We start from the raw sequence: 22,645 nt of genomic DNA on the forward strand, positions 1-22,645 counted from the left end.
ACCAGAAAAAGACCAAGTATTTTTTATTGTACCATAGGATGTGTGTCTCTAGTGAGGAGAGGTCCTCAGGTGTGTGGGAGGAATGAAAAGATTTGACTTGGTCAGTAAGGCCCTACTGGACAGTGCCATTCTCAATTCCTGGCTGGGCCTTGATGTGGCTTCTCTGAGGACTGGATGCCTGCTACAACTCCAGGGTTTTCTGGTGCTAACTCGTGTCATTACAGCTTGATACATAACCTGAGTGGCTCTGACTACATCTCCAATAACATCTCAGCTCTTAGCCACATCTTATCTTGTTCCCTTTAATCTTGGTTTCTCTTTGTGCTTCTTGTTTTGTTGAGTGTCAGATTCGTATCCTTAATCTCATTTTGAAGATGTCTTTTCATCTTCATTGTAAAACATCAGCTAGTGTTTGCATTTTGGCTACTTTGATATGTTCGTTTAGAGATGAATAGCATTCAGTGAACTATGAGGGTATGATTACACCACCACCCTTACGGCAGAAAGTGAAGAAGAACTAAAGAGGCTCTTGATGAAAGTGAAAGAGGAGAATGAAGAAGTTGGCTTAAAACTCAGCATTCAGAAAACTTAAGATCATGGTATCCAGTCCCATCACTTCACGGCAAATAGATGGGGAAACAGTGGAAACTGAGAGACTTCATTTTCTTGGGCACCAGAATCACTGCAGATGGTGCCTTCAGCCATGAAATCAAAAGACGCTTGTTCCTTGGACGAAAAGCTACGAGCAACCTAGACAGCATATTAAAAAGCAGAGACATTACTTTTGCCAACAAAGGTTCATCTAGTTAAAGCTATGGTTTTTCCAGTAGTCATGTATGGATGTGAGAGTTGGACTATAAAGAAAGCTGAGCACTAAAGAATTGATGCTTTTGAACTGTGGTGTTGGAGAAGACTCTTGAGAGTCCCTTGGACTGCAAGGAGATCCAACCAGTCCATCCTAAAGGAGATCAGTCCTGAATATTCATTGGAAGCACAGATGCTGAAGCCAAAACTCCAATACTTGGGCCACCTGATGCAAAGAACTGACTCATTAGAAAAGACCCTGATGCTGGGAAAGATTGAAGGTGGGAGGAGAAGGGGTCGACAGAGGATGAGATGGTTGGATGGCATCACCGATGTGATGGATGTGAGTTTGAGCAAGCTCCAGGAGTTGTGATGGACAGAGAAGCCTGGTGTGCTGCAGTCCATGGGGTTGCAAAGAGTCAGACACGACTGAGCGACTGAACTGACTGACTGACGATGAACTTCAATATTTGAAATGTCTCCAGCATCCCACTGTAGAGCAATGGGGAAGAAAAAAGTGGAGGAGAAAGTTACGACATTATATTTAACTTTCCTGGTTTTACATTTCTGATATCTTTCTTACTTTTTTTTTTTTGAGTCATGGCAATTGTGTGTCCAAAAATACTGTCTTGTGAAAACTGGAAAATACTGTTCTATATTAATTTACAGATGGGTTTATTGAATTGTTGTTCACTGTTAGTAAATTTATTTCTTGGATTGTATGCCATAAAAGGCACTTTGCCTTAGCTTGTTTCTTTCTAAAGGGTTATGTAAATTTTGTCACTTAACAAGTATTTTTATTGTCAGTGATGAAGAGATTTCAACTGCTGTGCTGACAAAGACTCTTTAATCAAGCTTTTAAAAATAATTCAGGCTTTAGTCATTGCCTCAATTTTACTCCCAGAACTATTTTACCAAAAAAAAAAAATTCAGTACAGCATAAAAATTTAGACAGTACCACTGGGTTTATTTCAGTGTTTGTACTGCACAGATATTATTGCCAGTTAGTTTAGGTGAGATTTCGTTAATGGAAAATTATGAACAGTTTCAACACTACCATTGTGAGTGGTCTTATTGCACAGTGCTGTGACCTCTTTAGGTCTCCTGTGAGCCTTCTGTCATCAAATCACAGAAGTCTAGCAAAGCACAAGCATATACTGTTGAGAGATGGGCTAGAAGGGAGGGATGAAAGTGACTTCTTGTTTCCCAGAATATTGGGGAAGAACCCACATGATTTACTTTGAGGCTGAAATTTGTGGAATGAGCAATGCTTTCTTTAAAGATAGGGTTGGGTGAGCTAGTTAGCATCTCCATTAACAACTGCTTAAGTGTCAGATAAATCTTCTATGAAAATTGTGAAGACTTGAGTCATTTTAATTAGGTTAATAGTCATCATGGAGTTAACATACCTGTTTTCTTCTGTTCAGTTTTTGTATTTGATTTTTAAGAAGTAAAATATGGTATAAAGTAAAATTCCAATTAGTCTTTTTTTGCCCAGTAGTATTTTGGAATATTTGAAATATGAAATTATTGCTTAATATGTAACTAAGATCATCTCTGCAACAAAATCTCATTCTCACTTGGTAACAAAATAATTGAGATGAAGCTGAAGTTTAAAAATTCTATCATGGAGTTGGTCTTTTTTTCCTTAATATTCATTTGTGAAGGTTAAAATTGAAAATCTAGAAGAATGCTTAGAAATCATCTCATTTTACTGTTTCATTTTTAAGTGAAGAAATTTGAGACATAGGATGTTATCTTATCTGAGTGGAGTCAGGGACTCAGTCACAGTGCCATCCATGGATCGGTAGTGCCCCTCCATATCTCACAGGACAGATGGAGCCTAGCAGAATTCGTTATATAGACCTTGAAGCAAACCTGATGATAAAAGTAATTTTCCCAGTAAAGATGGGTAATCACAAACAGTTCACCAATAGTATAAACGTATATACATACACACAGTTAAATGATTAATTTATACTTGTAGTTATATTCAGTTTAATGAATATATTAGATGTATTGATAGAAGAAAACATTTTTTATATTTTTTTATATAATATACAGTCTCCTATCCTGATCTCCTTCTTCTGCTTCCTCATGCCACTTCATTTTTTGGTCTGTCTTCCCCATTAGCGTCTACTCATAAGAGCAGAAAAGCCTCTGCCGTATTCACTGTTGTCATTTCTTGCACCCGGTAAAGCACTGATTGTTGACTGACTGCTTCGTTAGATAACTATTTTATATGGCCGTATGGGAAATTTAGCATATTTAAGTATCTTAAAGTTTTCTTTTTTTTTTTTTCCACTGTTGTCATTTCTAGCACCCGGTAAAGCACTGATTGTTGACTGACTGCTTCGTTAGATAACTATTTTATATGGCCTTACGGGAAACTTAGCATATTTAAGTATCTTAAAGTTTTCTTTTTTTTTTTCCTCTTTCCCAGTGAACAGAGTATCTGTCAGGCAAGAGCTGCTGTGATGGTTTATGATGATGCCAATAAAAAGTGGGTGCCAGCCGGTGGTTCAACTGGGTTCAGCAGAGTTCATATATATCACCATACAGGCAACAACACATTCAGAGTGGTGGGCAGGAAGATTCAGGATCATCAGGTAAGGATTTGTTAATTCTTTTTTTTTTTTAGTTGGGGGCTAATTACTTTACAATATTGTAGTGGTTTTTGCCATACATTGACATGAATCAGCCATGGGTTTACATGTGTTCCCCATCCTGTACTCCCTCCCCATCCCATCCCTCTGGGTCATCCCATTGCCCCAGCCCTGAGCATTTGTCTGGTGCATTGAACCTGGAATGGTGTTCTGTTTCACATATGATAATATAAATGTTTCAATGCTGGATTTGTTAATTCTTAAAGTTACCTAGTATTACAAAAGGACTTGATATATTCAGTAAAATAAAGCCATATTTTGTAGCCAAAAGAGTCTCTGTGGGAAAAACTGGGTATAGCTTTGCCATTCCACCCTCTCCATCTTTATAAAGCTTGAATTTGGATGACAGTTTAGAACTAATTGTTCAGGAATATAAATCTGAGTTTTTCAATTATGATATTCACTAAATCCTCTGGCCTTTAAACTAGCTAGGTTTGGGAATCTAAAGTAAATTTAAGACAAACTAAAATGTGAAATATCACTTAAGTAGCAGATTGTGCTTAAGGAATTCATTTCCCACCAAAGGTATGGGGTATGGGACTATAGGAAGGAGTTCAAAATTTAAGTAGTTTCATAAAGTATTGTTAAGTTCATATATGATAGAAAAACTGTATTAAGGTTGCTGGAATAGTTAGGCTTTTGTAATTCATGTCTGGTTCGACAACTAAGCTTTTGCTAATTCCCTGCTCTGGATTTCTTAGAAAGGTGACTGGATTATCTGATTACTTGATTTCTGGGGCTTTTCCAGATCAGGAGCCAGTAGACAGTGCAAAATGGAGATAGGGTTTTACTAGCATTAAGTATATACTAATAGCAGTGAGGACTTTTATAAAGAACAGATTTATGAAATACTTTTGACTCTGGTAAGATAGTAAAATCAGCCAGTGTTAAACATACGTGGGGGAAAAAAAATGAAACAGATTTCCAGCTGAGTTCTTATTAGAGAAAGATAGTTCGCTGAATTTCAACTGGGAGACAGGCTGGTGTAGTGTATGGTGAGGTGCTGTGACAGCCCTGTATTTGGGGATGGAAGTTATGAACTGGTAATATCCAGAGACTTAGATTTGGTATTTGTATGGTACAGATTGTGGCCTTTGAGATGCTGGGCCTCCGGGGACTTAGATTTGGTATTTGTATGGTACAGATTGTGGCCTTTGAGATGCTGGGCCTCGAAACTGGTGTCAAAGTTTTAAAACTGCCTAAAGCTGAGCCTTTTCGAGGGGCTGCACACCATAAAAAGAAGACTAAGAAAATCTTCCTAACCAGCACAGGTAGGCAAAAGAGTTTGTCTGAGCTAGTTTAGGAGCTCTTCTGAAAAATGGAAGCCTCCAGCTTCATTTACACATCTCCAGCCGAGAAATTAACCAGTCCTGGTTGCGGGCCAGTGAAACTCCTACGGCACCTGGCAGAAACAAATATATTGCTCCCCAGGAGAGGAACTTTCCAAGACCTGAATCAGTTGGCAGAAAGAGCAGTTCACTGTGAATTCAGTTTCACTGTGAATTCAGCAGGTTTCCCTGTTAGTGCTGACTGGCGTAGCCTGCTGCTCTCTGCCCTCTCAGGCTCCTTTCTCTCCCCTGTGCCTCCACCCCCACCCTCTTCCTTCTTCTCCCTCCCCTCTCTTCTTTTGCTCTGTGCACCTGTTTCTCAGCCTTTCTGTAGTTTCCCCAGTCTCTGTACCAAGAACCCTCTCTGCCTGGTGGGTATCCAGATTGTCCTCTTTGTCTTTCCTCCAGCACAGTGTCTCAGGAGTGAGTTGGACCAGAGACTAACTGAATACTCCCTAAGATGCTGCTACAAAGTAAAAATGGGAACTGGACAACTAGAACTTTATGGAAGTTATTGAACATTTTAAACACATTACAAACTAGTAGCTGTAAAATAAATTTTTGGTAAATTCAGTGAATTGGTCATTTGATATCCTGATGAACAAACCTAAAGATACCTAAATGTTAGTGAAAAAGATGATGAGTATTTAAAAATAATGGGATCAAATCATTATTTTGTACACTTGAAATGAATATGTTACATATCAGTTACACCTCAGTTGAAAACAAATGATTAGAAAGAAATCTATGTAAACATGAAATATTGACATTTTTATTCATAAGAGAAGTTAACTATCCTATGACTTCCAGTTTTTGACAAACGGAGTGTTTCTTAAAATGTTAGAAATTTAAAAACACACTTCTAAATAATTTGTGACACTAAGATGAAGTCATTATGAAGATTAGAAAATGTTCAAAAGTCAAAAAAAAAGAAACAACAAAACCCTGGATCTAAATGACAAGATGTTACACATAGAAACCTGTGGGATGTCTAAGCTGTCCTTAGATAGACAGTCCCTCCCCACTGCCTGTTTGTTCTCTATATGTGTGAATGTGTTTGTTTTGTTATGTTTGTTCATTTGTTTTGTTTCACATACCACATATAGGTGAAACCATAGAGTATTTGTCTTTCTTTGTCTGACTTATTTCATGTAGCATAATACCCTCTAGGTAGATGGACAAATCTTAATGGCATATAATAAGCAAACTCAAAGAAAGCAGAAGGAAATACTAAAAAGAAAATAAATAATAAATAGAAATTAATAACACAGAAACTGCTTCCCTGAATAAATTGACAGAATCAAACCCCCAAACAGTTACAAATAAAACAGCATTAGGGTTGGAAAGAGATATCACTGTAGTAACAGTAAGGAAATAAATCACAAGATAATATTATGAACAACTTTACACCAATAAGTGGGCCATTTTGTAGAAAAATATAACTTATCATAACTGGCAAAAAGTGTAGAAACAGAATATATTTTGTTCTATCAGTCATAAAATCAGTCATATATTTTTATCAGTTGTAAAATATATCAGTAGTTAATAGTCTACCCCAAATATTTTTTAAAAAGGACAGCGTCCAGAGCATTTATAAACGAAATTAAAAATCTTTAAACTATTACCTGTTTTATGCCAGCTGTTCTAGGAAAGAGTATTTTGGGACTTCCTTGGCCGTCAGTGGGTAAGACCCCACCTTCCAGTGCAGCGTGTGCAGGTCCAATCCTTGGTCCAGGAGCCAAGATACCATATGCCTTGTGGTCGAAAAACCAAAACATAAAACAGAAGCAATATTGTAACAAACTTAATAAAGACTGTAAAATGATCCATGTCAAAATAGAAGTCTTAAAAGAAGAATATTTTATGAGGCTAGTGTAATTTTGATATCTAAGACACAGAACCATTTCAGAGAGGAAGATAATAAACACATTTCAATTATTAACATTGATAAAGAGATGAAAGTCCTCAGTAAGATATTAGCAGGCCAAATGTAACAATGTATATCGGAGGAGGGGGTAGGGGGAAGATCACCTCTTAACCAAAGAGGATTTCTTTCTCTTTATCTCAGTAATGTAAAGGTAGTTTAACATTAGTAGCCTATTAATTTGGTAGGAGAAAACCTAGAAGAAAAACAGTGTTTTCAGGAAAAACACTGATAAAATCCATACAGAATAAAGCTGATAAGGATGAATCATGTAAACATACAGCAGATATCTACAAGACAGTTCAGTGTTGGAAGGATTTCCATTAAACTCAGGAATAAGTTGGAGGATTTCGGCTTTAGTCATTTTCATTTTCTATTGCAGAGGTGGTAATCTAGTAATAAAAAGATGAAGAAATAGAAACTATAAGTGTTGAAAAGGAAGAAACAGCTTGACCTTATTCCCCGATAATATAATTGTCTGTGTAAAAAAATCCCAATATCTGCAGATAAAATATTAGAACTAATAAAATAGTTCAGCAAGGTTGTTGAATATAAGATGAATATATAAAAATCAGTAGCATTTTTGTATAACTAGCAATAAACAATTTGAAAATATAATTTTATACAGATACTACTTAAAGTAACAGCAATGATAAAATACGTAAGAATAAATCTCATAAATAATTGGTTTCATTCCAGAGTACCTTTTTTCATTGCTTAATGGTTATCAGTCTATTTTAAGTGGGAACATATTATTACAATTTATTAAATAATGTCTAAGAGCCATTAAAAAATTAACCATAGTTTATTTGTAAAATTGAATATGTACAAATCATACACATATATATGAAAAGCTGCCATTTTTCTACTTAATACTTCAGTACTTACTGTGTTCTAGGGGCTGTGCTTAGGTTTTATATAGGTAATAAATTCCTGACGTTGAAGAACAATACAGTAAAGAATGGGAATGTTACACATGTAAAGAAAGCACAGTTAGTTGTTTCAGTTATGATAAATAAATCATTGTGAAGCTAGGGCATAAAAGAAGGATCAGTTTGTTGAGAAGATGGGGGAAAAGGTTGTGATGACTTCATAGACAAGATAAGCTGATGAGCCATGTCAGAAAGAAGCATAGATGTTTATTTCACAGTTTAATTTGTTATGATCAGGCTAAAAATGGATGGGTGTATGCAGGGTGGAACATCACTAATCTGGATTCAAGCTCCTTGGGTCTACTGTATTGGGATTTTGAAGACGTTCATACCCAATAGCATCCTTAGTGAACAGTTATTGTTAAATGAAGGTGTATGTGTCCCTCTTTACTTTTAAAGCTTTTTAAGATTATATAGCATTGTCTACCCTTGAAAGATAGAATTGAATGAAATAATTTGTTCACCGTTTAAAATTTCTATATTGAAAAAACTGAGCTAATGATGTAGGTAGTATAATTTTGATTCTAGTAATATTTTCCTCAACTTTTTCTAATAGTCTGTCACTGAAGAGTTGAAAAAGTAAACGTAACTATCTTTTTTGTCTGCCCTTATAACCTATTTGTCAAACAGGATATAGATTGCCTTAAAATTTGGTTTATAGTTTTCTTATGGTATTAAATTCTAGTAGTTTTGGGTTTCTAGTAGCTAAGGATTTGTAACCCTCTCCCACTCTCAATATGTATAGAAATTAAATGGTAAGATGTGACCATATTTTTTAAGTTGTAGTAAAAATAACATAAAATGTACCATTTTAATAATTTTTAAGTGTACGGTTCAGGGACATGAAATACATTCACACTGCCGTGCTGCAACCATCACTACTATTCATTTCTGGACTTTGATCCAGACTGAAATTCTGAACCCTTTAAACAATAATTTTCCATTTCTTTCCACCATAACCCCTGGCAACCTCCATTCTATGTTGTTTTTGCGAATTTTGTTATTCTAGGTATTTGAAATAATTGGAATCGTACAATATTTTTTCCTTTATATCTAGCTTCTTTCACTTATCTTCAAGTGGTCATCATATTTTAAAAATAATGTCATGTTTGGATATTGGTGGATGAGGTAATTTAGATAAGCCTCTCTCTGTGAACCAAAATAATTGGACAGAATATTTAAAAGAAAAAAGTCTATTTGGAGAGCTTACATGACAGTGAAGAATTATGAGTCCATGACTTAAAAGAAGAAGGAATCAGAAGTGAGCCTAGCTTGGAACTGGTGTTTACCCAGAAGCACGTATTAGTTTTGAAAGAGGAGCCTGAGTAGCTGAATAGAACTTTTGGCAGACTCCTGGGACTAGTAAAACAAAAATTATAAGTCAGATCTGCTAATGAGGGGAGGTTGTCTTGGTAATCACCCAGGTTGTGATTTGGGACCCAGAAGCCCCATACCCTGGGGAAGAAGTTTGACTCTAAGTAGACTGGCCTTTAGAAGAACTGATACCCAGCCTCTAATCGTTTTAATCACTTTTGGATTGAGGTAATTTGAAATTGTTAGTTTCCCTAGCTGCTTGCCAGAAACAAATGTAAATCTTCCCTGGAAAAATATAGCATCATTTTAGGCCTCAAAATTTCCATAGAGTTATCCATAGTCAGTGTCTGGCATTTAGTCAAAATAAACAGCATATGAGGAGACAAGAGGAACAGTAACCGGACAGACCTACTGGGAATCATGTTAATGGGATTATCAGAAACTGACTTTAAAATAACTATGCTTGATGTATTCAAGGAAATAAAAGACTAAATTGAGAATTTCAGTAGAAAAAGAGCTAAATGGAAATACTGGAACTGAAAAATAAAATAGGTGGTATTAGCAACTCAGTGATGCTGCTGCTGCTGCTGCTAAGTTGCTTCAGTCGTGCCCGACTCTGTGCGATCCCATAGACAGCAGCCCACCAGGCTCCCCCGTCCTGGGATTCTCCAGGCAAGAACACTGGGGTGAGTTGCCATTTCCTTCTCCGATGCATTGAAAGTGAAAAATCAGAAGCTACTGAAAAAAATTAGTAAACTGGAATATAGATCAGAAGGAAATATTCATTCTGAAGCTGTGATGTTTAGAGAGAGAAAATTATAGACATATGAAAAAGTGTTTAAGAGACATAGGAAATAACAGTAAAAAAGTGTAAGGTATACCCCTACCTTATTGGCGTCTCAGAAGAGAGGAGGGAATGCGGCAGGAGCAGTAATTGAAGACAAAATAGTGAACACAAATTTTCAGAAATGGTGAAAGGATATCACCTTAGAAATGCTGTAAACCATAAGTGGATAAGTACAAAGAAAACCACATATAAACATACCATATTAAAATCACTGTATACTAAATTAAAGATGAAGTTCTTTAGTTTGATCCATGAGAAAAATACAGCTTTAAAAAGCAGTAATAAACTGTCAGCTGACTTCTCAGTAGAAATAATAAAAATTAGAAGGCAAAGGATAATAGAAAATAAACGACCACTTAAGTCCCATACCTAATAGTCTTCAATAATGAAGGTGAAATAAAGATATTATCTTGAGAAACCAAAATGGAGAATTCATTATCAGGAGATCTGCTTTGAATGAAATTCTAAAGAGTGCTCTTCAAGATCAGAAATGGTCCCAACAGAAGCTTGGAGAAGACAGAAATAAAAAGCAACAACAAAAAAAGTGTAAATATTGCGTAAATCTTAAATGACCATCAACTGTATAAGACTACTAATAATGTTTTATGGGATTTAAAATATAAATGGAATTAAAAATACCTGATAAAAAGTGTAGAATTCTTAGGATGGGCATTGGGAAAAAGGGAGTTTTATTGGAAATAAAGTATTGTAAGTCTGTGTATTTTTTTTTTTTTTTAAATATGGAACGCTTCATGAATTTGCGTGTCATCCATGCGCAGGGGCCATGCTAAATCTCTGTATCGTTCCAATTTTAGTATATGTGCTGCCGAAGCGAGCACAAGTCTGTATTGTTGAGGTGAAGACAAAAGTATTGGTTCCTATGTGTCTTTGTTAAGTTTAAGATGTCTGTTTCAATCTCTGGGGCAAGCACTGAGACAACAGTGAAAACACTATGTAACTAGCAAGTTAATAGGACAGTAGTAAAGAACTCTAAAAGAAGGTATGATAGATTTAGACCCAAATTTATATATAACTTACATTAAGTGTAAATGGATTAAACACTACAATTAAAAACAGACTGGTGAGTTGGATAAATAATATGAAATTGATAATAAGTATAAAATTATAGCTGGACACAAAGGACTGAGACTAGCCAAAGCAATATTGAGCAGCTGCATAATAGGAGGACACACTAGTGGCTATCGAGACTTCCTATAAAGTTATAATGATTAAGTCACTGTGATGTTGGCTCAAAGATAGGCATACTGACCAGTAGAACAAAATAGAGCCATTTAGACAGTTTATTAAAAGGTAAACCTGCAGCAGGCTAATAGGTACTGCTGGTTCAGTTGGACAGCCATATTGGAACAAAAAAGAAAGCTGAACCTTATTTCATATCGTAGGCATAAATCAATTCCAGTTGAATTAGAGATATAAATATGAAAGTTAATACAGTAAAGCTTCTATAAATTAACATGGAATAATATTTTTATCACTTTTATCACACATGAGATGCATTTGTTAAACAGATTTCAAAAAGCATTGAGTATATAAAGGAAAAGATTGTGTATTTGGACTGAATAAAAGTTAAGAACTTCTGTTCATCAAAAGACACCATTAAGAGAGTGAAAAGGCAAGTCACAGAATGAGAGTAGATATTTGTAACATACAACCAACAGTGGGATCATCCAGAATATATAAAGGACTCTTAGCAGATCAATTAAAAAAAAGATGGGCATCTCAGTTAAAAAACGAGCAAGGGATTTAATTTAAGCATGTATTCATAGAAGATCTGTAGATAGCCATTAAAATACAAAAAAGTGCTACATCTCAATGGTAATAAGGGAAATGCTACCTAGAACCTCAATGATGTAGTATTTATACCCAGCAGAATCGCTGAACTTGAGACTGACGATACCAATTATAACGATGCACTGTATGTGTGGTTGTGCAAGCCATTGTATACTGCTGTGGAAGTGAAAATTGATGGGACCAATTTGAAAAGCTACCTGGAGTTTTCTGCTGAAGTTGAGCATATGCATGGCTTGTGACAATTCCACTTCTAGGTATATGCCCAACAGAAATGTGTGCAGTAAACCACAATTACATACAATGAATAGATGCTTCTCATAAATAATTTTGAGAGGAGGGCAAATTACAGTGTATATTGTGTAACTCCTTTTACATAAAACCTCAAAACCTACAAAACTATTGATGTTAGAAGTGTGGCTAATACCTTTGGGAGGGGGTTTCTGATGTTAATGTCCTATTTTTTGATCAGGGTTTGGCTACATAGGAACAATCACTAAGATACATGCTTATGTTTTATATGCTTTCTGAATTTATAAAACTTCAGTAAACATGTTCAAATATATTTAATGAGGGATATAGATTTTCTTTTGTTTTGCTGATTTACTCTTTTAAGGCCAGAGACTTGTAACTATCAGACAGCCTAACATCTATCAGGCTGTTAACTTCTGCAGACTGATTTTACTCCAGATACTAGTTTTAACCATTTTTTCTTATTTTGCTGATGTTGGTCAGGAGCAGGTTTGAATGAGCATGTCCAGTCAGGATTTGTTGATTTTGCTGATTTTGCCAATTATTAGCTTAACTTTATAAAGAATTACTGTCTTTTAGGTTGTGATAAATTGTGCCATTCCTAAAGGATTGAAGTACAATCAAGCTACACAGACCTTCCACCAATGGCGGGATGCTAGACAGGTGTATGGTCTCAACTTTGGCAGCAAAGAAGATGCCAATGTCTTCGCAAGTGCCATGATGCATGCCTTAGAAGTGTTGAATTCACAGGAAACAGGTAGGGTGTCTACAGGTTACCTGTTTTCTTGAACTGAAGTGCTGTGTATATGTTAGACCAAGTCTTTTCTGACCAACTTTTAAATCATATATATATATGTATTAATATTTGAAGTGATTCTTGAATTTCTTTTGTTTTCTACAAAAATGTGAACTTTTGTTTGTTGATGATGAACATTTACTCTAGAAGAATAATCTTATGAGACTGGTTAGTAGTTAGTAATTTTTTAGTGTTCTCATTTGAAGTTATTTAGTTTGTTTATTCTGTTCTAGAACCTCAACTTTCATTGCAAGGACTTGAGACTCAGAGATAAGCTGTGGACTGAATATGCATATTTGTCATCATCTTATTTTTTATGATGAAACACATGTTTTGTGAAACATGTTTTTTAAGCCACTACTGAGTCCATGAATTGCAAGGTCTAGGACTAGGTCTCCTTCATAATAGATAAAAATTCCATTCTAAAACTTGTTTAAAGATTTTCAGAGTGCCCTCTGGTGGTACAAGCCATGAATTGCATGTTCTCTGACACTGCATGGTGGTCAGAAAGGTGTGTAGAAATAATTCACTTTAAAAAAAAACACATACAGGATTTGAAAGTGTATATATGTCAGAGATGAGCTCTGTTTTTACTTTGACTTAAAAACTAGGAAAAAATATGCCAATTTGTGATTATCTCTTTGGGGAGATAGATTTAATAATCAGAAAATTAAGTTTATAATAAAGCAAACACATATGATTACTCTTGCTTGCCTTTGTGTATTTAGTAGCAATCTTATTGATATAAGCATGCCATAAATAAAGTTTATTTATATACTTTATGGGAAGGACTTACATAGTTACATTAAAATTCAATATTTTGTTGCAAGTACAGAATTTCAAAGCCTGTTATAGATAATTTAAATTTTATTTATACCTTGCCCTATTCTAAAAATGATTGAAGCATCTAGCCTATGTGTTAGTATGTTTCAGATGTGAATTTCAGGGCAAGAAGACACTTTGGAATCTTGCTAAAACTACCTTATTATACCTATAGGTGGTTTATATTAGATTTTCTTTTGAGGAAATTAATGTCTCTATAAATAATTTGTACATAACTCTCTTATCTATTTTGAGAAAATAAATCACTAGAACTTATAATCTGTCACTGAGTCTAGAAAATAGCACAGAAAAGTGTGCCCGTATGTACAGACTTGTATGTACATTGTCTAAGTCACTGTACTTTGCTTTCAGGCATCAGTATTTTATCAGCATTCTCTTGTAGGTATAGAATTGCTTTTCTGTTACTTAGTTTTACCATAAGGAAGCAACTCTAATTTAATTTTAATTAAACTCTTAATATTTTGTTGAATAGATCAACTACATAATAAATAATTAAAGAGCCAAACTTTATAGAGAGCATATGTGTGACAATAACATTTAGCTTCTCCATGTTTGGAACAGTCTAGCATTATTTTTATTTCTGAACTTTCAAAAGCATGTCCACTGATACTAAGAATTGAATGTTACTAATTTAAAGTGGTTAATATTATTATTCATCTTATCATCAATTTTTTTAACCAATTGGAAAAGATTGTTGTTATTAGTGTGTAGTCATATAGTTTGTCTTCAAAATGCAGATGCTAATTAATGATTTTTTTCTTTTGATCCTGATCTTTTGAAATTAATGAGGCTTAGTGTGGAGAGACTCAATTATATTGTCTATTGTAAAGTAATTTCCACATTATAGGAAGTTTAGTAAATGGGAAGATTGCCCATCATCTCATTAGCTATGCAAGCATTTTGGTAAGGCATAAAAATTGAATAGACTCCTCTTAGATAAGTTTGAAGCTTATTCTCTTCTCTGTCACAGTCTCAACTTAGAATATCATGGGCTGAGGCAGGAGAGAGAGTGGTGGAAGAAGTTGGTCCATCCTAGCCATCTCTTTGCATCATGGCCCCAGTCATTGGCAAAGAAGCTTTTGGTTCTGCGGCTTTTTCATCAGAGAAGGCAAAGCACAAGAAATGTTCTTTATAGTCTGACTGACTTCGAAAATGACTGTTTTTGTACATTAGTATAGTTAAACACTGTCTCCAATTTTTGATAGCAATAATTGGCTTGGCATTGGAGGCATAAGGTGCTTCCCTGGTGGCTCAGCTGGTAAAGAATCTGCCTGCAATGTGGGAGACCTGGGTTCGATCCCTGAGTTGGGAAGATCCCCTGGAGAAGGGAAAGGCTACCCACTGCAGTATTCTGGCCTGGAAAATTCCATGGACTGTATGTATAGTCCATGGGGTTGCAGAGAGTCGGACACGACTGAGCGAGTTTCACTGGAGGCATAAGAGGGTTTAGATGCTGTGAATCTGAAGTGTCCTCAGGAAAGGATATAAACTTTTCTGTAGATCTCAGTAGGATCGGTAAGAACTCCACCCCCAGTGTTAATTTTGTGAGTCCCCGCTATCCACATAAACAAACATACCCAATAATGTCACCTCTCATCTTGAACACGTCGTCCCCTTCCACAGCTGTTTGCTTTGGATTCATAGCCAGTTCCTTGCTAAAACCATCTATTCTCTTCCTGCCAAAACCAAGTTGGGAACAGGTAACTTGCATGTCCCCTCCCTAAGTAAACAATATACCCTGTAAATCTCTGATCAGAAGCAAAAGAAACAAACTTATTCATAAAGGTAAAGTACCTGTAGCTATTAGTCTGTTTTTACGTAGTATCTTTCCACTTTTTAAAACCAGTTTTCCGTATTGAATGCTTCTGGATTTTCTGTTTATTAGGTTTAATGTATTATTCATTGAATATTCGCTAGTCCTTTTTAGTGTTGTTCAGGCTTTTTAAAGTTATGGTCACTTTTGTACAAAAAAAATCTTTTTCAAATGCTTAGTGCATAAACAGACCAATGCTCCCCATCTCCCCCTCCCCCCCAAAAAAAGAAACCTGCAGAGATTCTCTGATTAATGTGGGAGTTGGGAGCCTGTGACCATGGGGACACTCATGTGGTTCCCTCGAGCAGGATTTGGAAATTACTAACTCATCTTTTCTGCCAAAATACAAAATCACGCAATTCTCCCTTCCTCTTTTCTTTGCCCTTCCACATCTCTAAATCCTCAAACAAAATGTTCAAATTAAGGGGAAAAAACAGCCTTTTATATAGCTAGTCATGCTGACCTTTACAAGGTGCTCTGTGTGCATGTTTAATATTTCCATTTCTTTTATGAAAGGGGTGGGTGGCAGGAATGTTTTCCTTTATTTTGTTTTTAACTTAGTGTGCAATTATCTAATATACTGGAAAGTACAGAAGGTGCTAAATACAGTGAGTTATATTTGGAATTTAAGAAGCAAGTCACATGTTCTAATGTTTTTGAAAAAGAGTTGAATTTAGTGCTTTCTTTTATACCAAAAGCTAGTTTATCATTTGCCTTTGCCTGATAGAAATGGACTCAATTAAGTACATTCAAAATGTGTTATCCAGCCTGGTATTTTTTATTTCTTTTATTATTTATCAAGTACATTTGTAGCAGTTTTGCAGATAATAGTCATGGATTATATAAAATATAGTCAGTCCTTTTCGTGATCAGTATATGTAAACTTTCACAATCTATTTCATTTTGAAAAAGGTTTAAGTCATTTCTTGAAAAGAGGTAATTCTTAAAATCCATTTTTAAAAAAGGAAAATCATATTGGTTTTAAGTAAGATTATTCTACTTTTGTTCTACTGAACCAAGATTAAGCATCCTTTTATAAGAGGAAAACCTTAAAATATTTTACCATTGACTAAGACTGCTTTTGCTGGATTTTATTTTGTATCTATTGAAAGCAAGAATATAGTCAAAGATAACCTCCTGTTGGAGATTTTCCTTAGAGTTTATAGTTAAATATTTATGAAGACTGATGTTCCATTCATTTTTTTAATTGGTAATTTGGTCTGATAAACCTTTCATATGTGCATTTGTATGAGTTTTATCTCAACATTTTAAAAATCTTTTTGAGATATGTTTCAGAATTAACTGGATTTAAAATATCTCAAAAAGCTTCTAGAAATACTTTTTATGTTTATAGTGGCACTTTTATCTTTCAGACATCCAGAATGCCAGTATTCATGGGACCAATATTAAGGTTATGTCACAAAAACCATCAAACACGTTTTGAGCATAGGTCCTGTGCTGGGTACTGGGAGAGACGCTAACATGACAAGGCCTATCCCCTGCCTTCCAGGATTTCACAGCAAAATTAGAGCACGGTTTGTGACATGTGAATGAAGCATGCAGAAGAAAATTCTAGGCTAAAGGAAAGTTTTGAAGAGAAGATGATGTTTGCGCTGTCTTTTGAAGAATAAGTAGATGATGGAAGAGCATTCTGGATAGGCTTGGAGGCATGAGAGCCTGGCACAGTTGGGAAACAAACGGGCGATGTGGTGGGTTTGGGCCGGAGGGTTTCTATCTATCTGGGAGGGAAGTCACAAGAGATGAGACTGAGAAGGGCCTTGTGTTCCTGCTGGGCAGTGTGCCGTTCAGGATACTGGTTGGTGATGCGGTCTCTGAAGGGTGCTGAATAAATAATTGAGGACAAAAGTGAGGGATTGGTAAGCATGTGTTTGTAGGCATGGAGATGAGTTTCAGATGCCGTTGTGATAATACCAGTGAGAATGATGAGGCCTGAAATGACACAGTATAAAAAGGGAAAGGAGCAGAGTGAAGAGGAGGTGACAAACTTTTAGTGCCGACCTTGCCTGTGAAGGCATTGTTTTAGGCCTTCTACTTATGTCCTTATTTAGTCCTTAAAGCAGTTCTGAGGCAGGAATAATAATCTGTTTTTAGGCACCAGCTTTATGGCTGGTCCTAATTAGGCACGTTTATTACCGATAATCTGTATAACAACACTACAGATTGCTGGTATTAAGCTTGTTTTAGACATAAGGTTGGGGTTTACAAAAGGTCTCTGGACTGGCCCAAGAGCCCACAGCAAGACAGTGGCATAAATGGCCATTTGTACCCTGATTTAGTTTTAGCATTCACCCTTTTTCCGCTGTGTCCATGAGATGTAATGTGTGGGTCAGGAAGAAGAAGGTGCTGTTCTAAGACAGTTACCAGATTGTGTCATTTTGGGCAGTCAGGGAAAATGGATTCTAAAGGTGATCTTGGATATAGTACTTTCCACTTCTAACTTTCCTTAATCAACGGTCTTGTCAGAGAAGTAACATTGTGAAACATAGAACTATAGCTGCCTGTCAGGATTCAGTGAGTAACAGGTTTGGAGGTTGCGTGGGTGGGACAGCCTTTTTCTGGGTGCTTCCTTCTCTAACTTACCTCTTTACACCTTTCCACATTTATAAATTCACAGTCTCTTTAAAAACATGAGGTTCGTCTATCAGTACTGTCACCCCCAGTTTCTAATTAAGAAGACTGATACGAAGAGGTGGGACTTTCCTGAGGTCATAGATACCTAGAAAGGGAGGCTCAACTGGGATTGGATTTTACTGAACTTCAGGAGATTTCTTTTTATTATGTTTCTCTGCTTTTCAGCTCAAGATCTTCAAAGCATATTTTAAAAGGCTTTTGAGGGATGTCCATTTAAGGTGAGAAAATCGGAAAGAGAAAAACTTTCATTTACTTTTTGTTTTATGTTTTTTTGGGGGGGGTAAAATCTTATGGTCTTTCATTTTTGATTTAGTGAAAAGAACTTAGAGTTGGAGGTGAAAGACTCCCAATTTTGACTCCTCCCCTGGTTGCTTTCTCTAAAGCTGTTCCCTTCTATGAGGAAACATATAGAAGGATCCTTATAAAAGGATCGTGAGAATACCTGTGTTAGTGTATCCCAGGGATTAATTGAGGTAAAGACATTAGTATTTTTAAACTATGGGATGTTATTTTTTAATGCTAATATTAAAAAATACGCAGAAAATTCTACCGTGTGGATTAATTTACTTAGAGGAATAAAAGTGGTAGACTTTGAAGTTTTCTCCAACCTCTTTGTTTTTACTGCCTGGTAAAGATATACCATGTTATGTTTCTCCATAGAAAATCAATTAATTTATCCATCGTTTGATACATACATGGTAGGGGGAAATTAGACTCAAATCTTGCCCTCAAGGATTCTTCTACTCTTGCAGGAGAGATAAGACACAATCTTAATCCAAAAGAGAGAGTTGTCTGTGAGGTACAGATGAAATAAGAGTGTGAGGAGGGAAATTGTTCCACTGGAACAATTGAGGAAAGTGTTAACAATGAGATGGATTTTTGAACTGATTTTGAAAGATAGATAAAAGAGGGACATAAGGGGGAAAGGCACATCTCTCTGGCCCAGGAAGTAGTGTAGGAGTACAGAAGTGCAAAAATGAGCTTGTTTGTAGAACAGGAGTTATTTGATTGGCCTCATAGGGAATAAAGTCAGAAAGATAGGTCTGACCCAGAAGGGCTTTTGAGAGCTGTGGGTGATAGAGATTGAGTGTACGTTTTTGAGCAAATGGAATGATGTGAACAAAGCTGTACTTCAGAAGGCCAGCAATGGTTTGAAAAGGGAGCTGCTGGAAACTGAGACAAGCCTTAAGTTGCTGAGTAAAGGCAGAAATAGTAGGAGTAGAGGAGAAAATTGGAGTAGGAGAGGGATCACGGTGATAGAATCAGGTGAGTTTAAATAGGAAATCAATATTATATGAGTACTTCCTCCCCTTAGGCAATTTTTCCTTTTAAAAAGGAATTCTGGCTGCAGATTTTCACATGAAAGCAATAGAAATCTCTGGGAGAGTATCATATCTGTTTGCCAATAGTGTGGTACCTAAAATAATATCTACTTATGAAAAAAATCAGCAGTTTGGGAGAAAGAGGTAAAAAATGAAAATGCTGTTCAGCATGAGTTTGAATTTTTACTGTTAACCGGAGTCCAAGTTTTAGAAAGAATGGTACATGGACACAGATTTGTCTTTAAATAGCTTTTAGAGAGCAAATATGTTAAGCCCACAGTTTAGTAATTTATTAACAGAGTTCGCAATGTTATATATTAATGTCCTTTCCTTTGGGAGATAATTCTGTTTGAGTTAGAACAATGGTTTTCAACTTGTTACAGAACTAATACAAAACAATGGATACACTTTTGAGATAATTTTTGGTAGTTTGGAAAGCTAAATAAACAATGTACATCATACATTCCAGTGATAGGGTTATACCTCCTAAGTCAGATATTAAACTTCTTTGTTGGGGACTAAAATTTGTCAGCTGTTTGTAGGGATGCTTATCTGAAACCAATCAGAAGTTCTAATTAGCTGCTGTTGACCCTTGGAAGAATTTCTGGATCTTGTGATTGTGCCGCGATGCTGATAAGCAACATTAAATAGTCCCAGTACCTGAATTGAGCTCAACCAATTATGTATCTTTGCTTACTTAAGAAAGAACAAAGATTAATGATAAATACAGTTCCTTTGACAAGCTCACTGTAAATATTGACTCCAAGGGGGTTAGCTAAAATAATAAAAGTTTCTAGCTGTTGAAAATGTTGAGAGCTACTGAGTTAGGTGTCTGGTTCATATGCCCAACCTTTCTCAGCCAGGGTTACCTGAGAGGTTAAGCGCTTATGCAAAATGACTAGGTGACTATTACATTATAACATATGAATTATTATCTTTTATTTATAATAAAAGAATTTTAAAATATTTACATCTGTGACTTTTAAGTTCCTGATCATTAGCTTTTTGGGAAAGCTGCTTTGGCTTGACTATAACTCAAGTCTAATACTGGCTTTTTCTTAAGCACAGCTTCAGTCTTATGTTGTGTAATTGATTAAATAACTAAAACAGACAAAATTTTTCTGATGAATCTGTTTTTCATAATTATAGAAAGTTATTTTAGCCTGAAGTTTGTTGTCAGACAGACACTGTATTCTCTCTCATTCTTATTTCTCTGCCTCTTTGGCAGTTGGACCTCTTATTAATGCGTCTGATACAGGTCTAACTGGTGACTTCAGTTCTTTAGGCTTACTTTACAATAAGCTTGAAGTTTAATTAATGGGGCTGCAGCGAACTGCGGATGTCATCCATAATTGTTTACAGGTATTTTTGTGATTATTTTCCTGCATGAGAATAGTTATTTGTATAAATTACTTTGTCTTCTTGGATTGTAATCATTATTTGTTGCCCATAAGTTGGAGAAGCATTTGCTGGATGTTAGACAGTTGAAAGTTCTGATACCTTTCTGTTGGACTTTTTCATCTTTAACTATGGATGTAGGAGGTAGGGAGAAACTCTGATAGAATAGAATCTGTCTCATTGTCCACTGATGCTAAGACTCAAATTGCAGGAACCACTTCTACTCTTGTGAGACCAGTTACAACACACAGCCGCAGCTAAACCTGTTCACAGCTTTCACAGTTTAGTGTTTTTCCAATTGAAGTATAATTGATTTACTATATTGTACTAGTTTTAGGATCACAGCTTAATTTTGGACATACTTTCATCAGTGTGTGAGTGATAGTGTATACTATTGGGTTGCCCGTGTTTGTATTCAGCAAAGAGCATGTACACGTTGGTGCCGTGCCTCTGGGTTAAAGTTGGGCATTCCTGTTTGTATGGTCTAGACAAGATAGCAAAATTCTAATTAATTCTAATTAATCTTCTGAAGATGGTATTAAATGGTGATCTCTTTAACATCTGCTGTACATATATAAACAATGTCACAATATTACATATATATACACAACATATTATTGTATATACAATATTGTGATGTTATTTCATTAACCCATTAAAAATTCCCAAGAGGTAGATGGTCTCATAATATAAAAAAGGAAAAACCACAATAAACCGAATTACTTGTACTCCAGATAAGGTACTACGTTAACATAATACTAGAGAAACAAAAATGAATGATTCAAAATTGTTGACCTTAAGGGGCTATTGTGTAGAGAAGATAAGCCATGGTCAGAAATACCTGCAAGACGCTGTGAGTACCATGAATGGTACAGAGTGGTAATTAGGAAGTAGAATAGGCAAATACAGCATGCTACTCATGTAAGGATACCAGAAATAACTCCTGTGAAGTAGACCTGCTATTTCTGTAAGCTTTTCCAGTTTCTGAGATGATTCACCTGAGGAAACGAGTGGCTTCTGTTTTCTGGAAATTTTTCAGTGATAATTTGGCTGTGAAAATACCATTCATGTAAGAAGAAATGCATCTTTATTAAGGAATTTCCTATGCAAATACTGTCCTGATCTTTACGGTGATAATACCGTACTAAACACAAAGAATTGCTTTACCTTGTTCAGACTTAAACTCACACTGGTCTCCGTGGATATAACATTTTTCTTAAGTCACAGAACCATACATCCCCAATTTGAAGGTACTGACTGGATGACTGATGTCAGTTCCTGGAAACAGGTCTCTAGTGTCTTCTGCAGATAATACTAGAGAAGAACCGTATGTTCATAGGAGGTAGATTGGATTTTTGTGTACCTCTGTTGTGTATACCAAATGGCCTTGCAGTAGCTTTTCGTTGCTCTTAAAACAGAGTACAGGCTTCTTACCAGGAATCCGGATTCCTTCATGAACTGGCCCCTCTTGACTCTGCGTTAACTAAATATTGCTCCCTGGTTCAGATCCTTGCGCCTTCTATTCCTTCTTTCACCACGGTGAGTGTTTTCAAAAACATTTTTTTTTTTTGTGGTGATTTATATGTTTATTACTTAAACCAGTCGTTCCCGGTGGGCTGAAAATTCCGCAGGGGAAAGGATTTTGTTGTCAAAAACACTTTAAAATGATAATTTCTGGACTGTACAAATAAATTTGGTCACAGTCGTAATACAGTGACACTGACAGATTTTGTTCGAATATAAAGATCAAATTATTCAGTGTCTTCTGCTGAAGGCCAAAAGAAACATGTATACATACATTTTTAAATGTAGCCTACAATCTTATTAATCTGGACTAAGATGTGATATATAAACATCTCTCAAGTATATTTAATACAGTAGTAGTAATTTACAGTATTTTTTCATGAGTAGATGTTTGCGTCTCTAGAGTTTTGTTTGCTCTTAG

At 35.7% G+C, this 22,645-nt stretch overlaps 1 protein-coding gene and 1 non-coding gene across 24 annotated transcripts in view; one reads left to right on the forward strand and one right to left on the reverse strand.

The window, feature by feature from the left end:
• The window catches only part of ENAH (ENAH actin regulator), a 159,551-nt gene that overhangs the window by 78,509 nt on the left and 58,397 nt on the right, over positions 1 to 22,645 (forward strand). For all 23 annotated transcript variants that reach the window (XM_081491557.1, XM_081491552.1, XM_081491558.1 and 20 more), the window contains 2 exons: positions 3,248 to 3,413; positions 12,456 to 12,633. In XM_081491557.1, coding sequence (XP_081347683.1) covers positions 3,248 to 3,413; positions 12,456 to 12,633 — 344 coding nt within the window. The remainder of the gene's footprint in view (positions 1 to 3,247; positions 3,414 to 12,455; positions 12,634 to 22,645) is intronic.
• On the reverse strand, positions 10,550 to 10,654 carry LOC145508046 (U6 spliceosomal RNA). The gene has a single exon (XR_014055315.1). It is a non-coding gene; the product is annotated as a U6 spliceosomal RNA (small nuclear RNA).

Source organism: Giraffa tippelskirchi, chromosome 5 (genome assembly GCF_054371585.1).
Source record: "Giraffa tippelskirchi isolate mGirTip1 chromosome 5, T2T-mGirTip1v1.2.pri, whole genome shotgun sequence".
In the NCBI taxonomy this organism is placed as follows: Eukaryota; Metazoa; Chordata; class Mammalia; order Artiodactyla; family Giraffidae; genus Giraffa; species Giraffa tippelskirchi.